This window comes from Austrofundulus limnaeus, unplaced genomic scaffold, assembly GCF_001266775.1.
Source record: "Austrofundulus limnaeus strain Quisiro unplaced genomic scaffold, Austrofundulus_limnaeus-1.0 Scaffold1780, whole genome shotgun sequence".
NCBI classification, from domain to species: Eukaryota; Metazoa; Chordata; class Actinopteri; order Cyprinodontiformes; family Rivulidae; genus Austrofundulus; species Austrofundulus limnaeus.
Genome location: NW_013954182.1, coordinates 10,750 through 12,547, shown reverse-complemented (window position 1 = coordinate 12,547; position 1,798 = coordinate 10,750). Strand labels below are relative to the sequence as shown.

Sequence of the window (1,798 nt, the reverse complement as noted above, 5' to 3'; positions counted from 1 at the left end):
ACAGTATTCATTACTCTCCATGTTGTCTTTATGTCACTTTTACTTTCATTTAATAAATCACTGTAGTATTGTTTCTTGTGCTTGTAGTATGGATCACTTGGGTTGTTACCAACATCTGGTGAAAATTTCATGTCATTAGCACCTCTAGTAATATATTTACTGAGAAAAATGGTGACATGTTCAATACTTATTTTACCCGCTTTATGTCAGCAGAGTCACGTGTCCTCATCGCCTGCATGGTATTTCTGTGTCTCATATCAGCGAGGACGTCTGCAAACGTGGCTTCACCGTCATCATCGACATGCGCGGCTCGAAGTGGGAACTGATCAAACCTCTGCTGAAAACGCTGCAGGAGTTCTTCCCAGCAGAGATTTGTGTGGCGCTCATCATCAAACCAGATAACTTCTGGCAGAAACAGAAGACAAACTTCGGCAGTGCAAAGTTTTCCTTTGAGGTCAGATTCATTATCTTCTTGGGTCTCTAAGACCTTTTATTCCTAGAAATTATTCTCACTATTAAACATCTGGATTTTGTGTACTTCTCAGTGGTGTGGATCTCAGATCTTTATTTGACTCAGTGGCCCATCACTGTCTTTATTATTTTTCTGTTTGTGAGCAGACCAACATGGTGTCAGTCGAAGGTCTAGCCAAACTGGTAGACCCTTCGCAGCTGACGGAGGACTTTGAAGGCTCTCTGGACTATAACCATGAGGAGTGGCTAGAGCTGAGGGTTTCTCTGGAAGAGTTCATGTCCAGCGCAGTTCACCTGTTGTCCAGACTGGAGGACCTACAGGTACAGAGCTGAGTGATGCTAGTTGAACCAGTTGAAATCCATTTAGTTCAAGTTCTCAGTAATTTGGTGAATTTTACAGGAGCTTTTGTCCAAGAAGGAGTTTCCTGCAGATGTGGAAGGATCTCGTCGGTTGATAGAAGAACACACACAGTTGAAGAAAAAGGTGAGCGAGCTAGACTGAAGCTAACAGACTACTCTGAACCTTGAAATGCCACTGAAGCCTTTTTTTAAAACTGCCCTTAAGGTACTGAAAGCACCAGTGGAGGAGCTCGACCGGGAAGGACAGAGGCTGCTGCAGTGCATTCGATCTAGTGATGGGTTTTCAGGAAGGAACTGCATCTCTGGTTCTGCTGATTTCCAGAGCCTAGTGCCCAAGGTCAGTCTTCAACCTAGAAAGAATAGTCAAAATGTGAAGTATTGTCAAAAAAGTGCCAACTGAGGCTCATACATCACTCATAATGTAGAAGAGTAGATGTAGAATCAGCTTTATACTTTTTATGTCTTAGCAGGTCTAAATGCAGATAATAGTTCAACATCTCACTGAAATGTCTCTAGTGACAGACTAGTTATCCATCCATCCATCCATCCATCCATCCATCCATCCATCCATCCACTCTTCCATCCATCCATCCATCCATCCACCCTTCCATCCCTCCATCCATCCACCCATCCATCCAACCTTCCATCCACCCATCCATCCAACCTTCCATCCACCCATCCTTCCACCTACCCTTCCATCCATCACCCACCCATCCATCCATCCATCTATCCATCCACCCACCCTTCCACCCATCCATCCATCCATCCACCCTTCCATCCCTCCATCCATCCACCCATCCATCCAACCTTCCATCCATCCAACCTTCCATCCACCCATCCTTCCACCTACCCTTCCATCCATCACCCACCCATCCATCCATCCATCTATCCATCCACCCACCCTTCCACCCATCCATCCATCCATCTATCCATCCACCCACCCTTCCACCCATCCATCCATCCATCT

The 1,798-nt window shown here is 45.5% G+C and overlaps 1 protein-coding gene across 1 annotated transcript in view; it reads left to right on the top strand.

The window, feature by feature from the left end:
* The window catches only part of LOC106536343 (kalirin), a gene marked incomplete at its 3' end in the record, with an annotated part of 74,956 nt that overhangs the window by 65,744 nt on the left and 7,414 nt on the right, over nucleotides 1-1,798 (top strand). Inside the window, 4 exon segments of the mRNA XM_014033595.1 lie at nucleotides 262-454; nucleotides 619-792; nucleotides 872-955; nucleotides 1,037-1,168. Coding sequence (XP_013889049.1) covers nucleotides 262-454; nucleotides 619-792; nucleotides 872-955; nucleotides 1,037-1,168 — 583 coding nt within the window.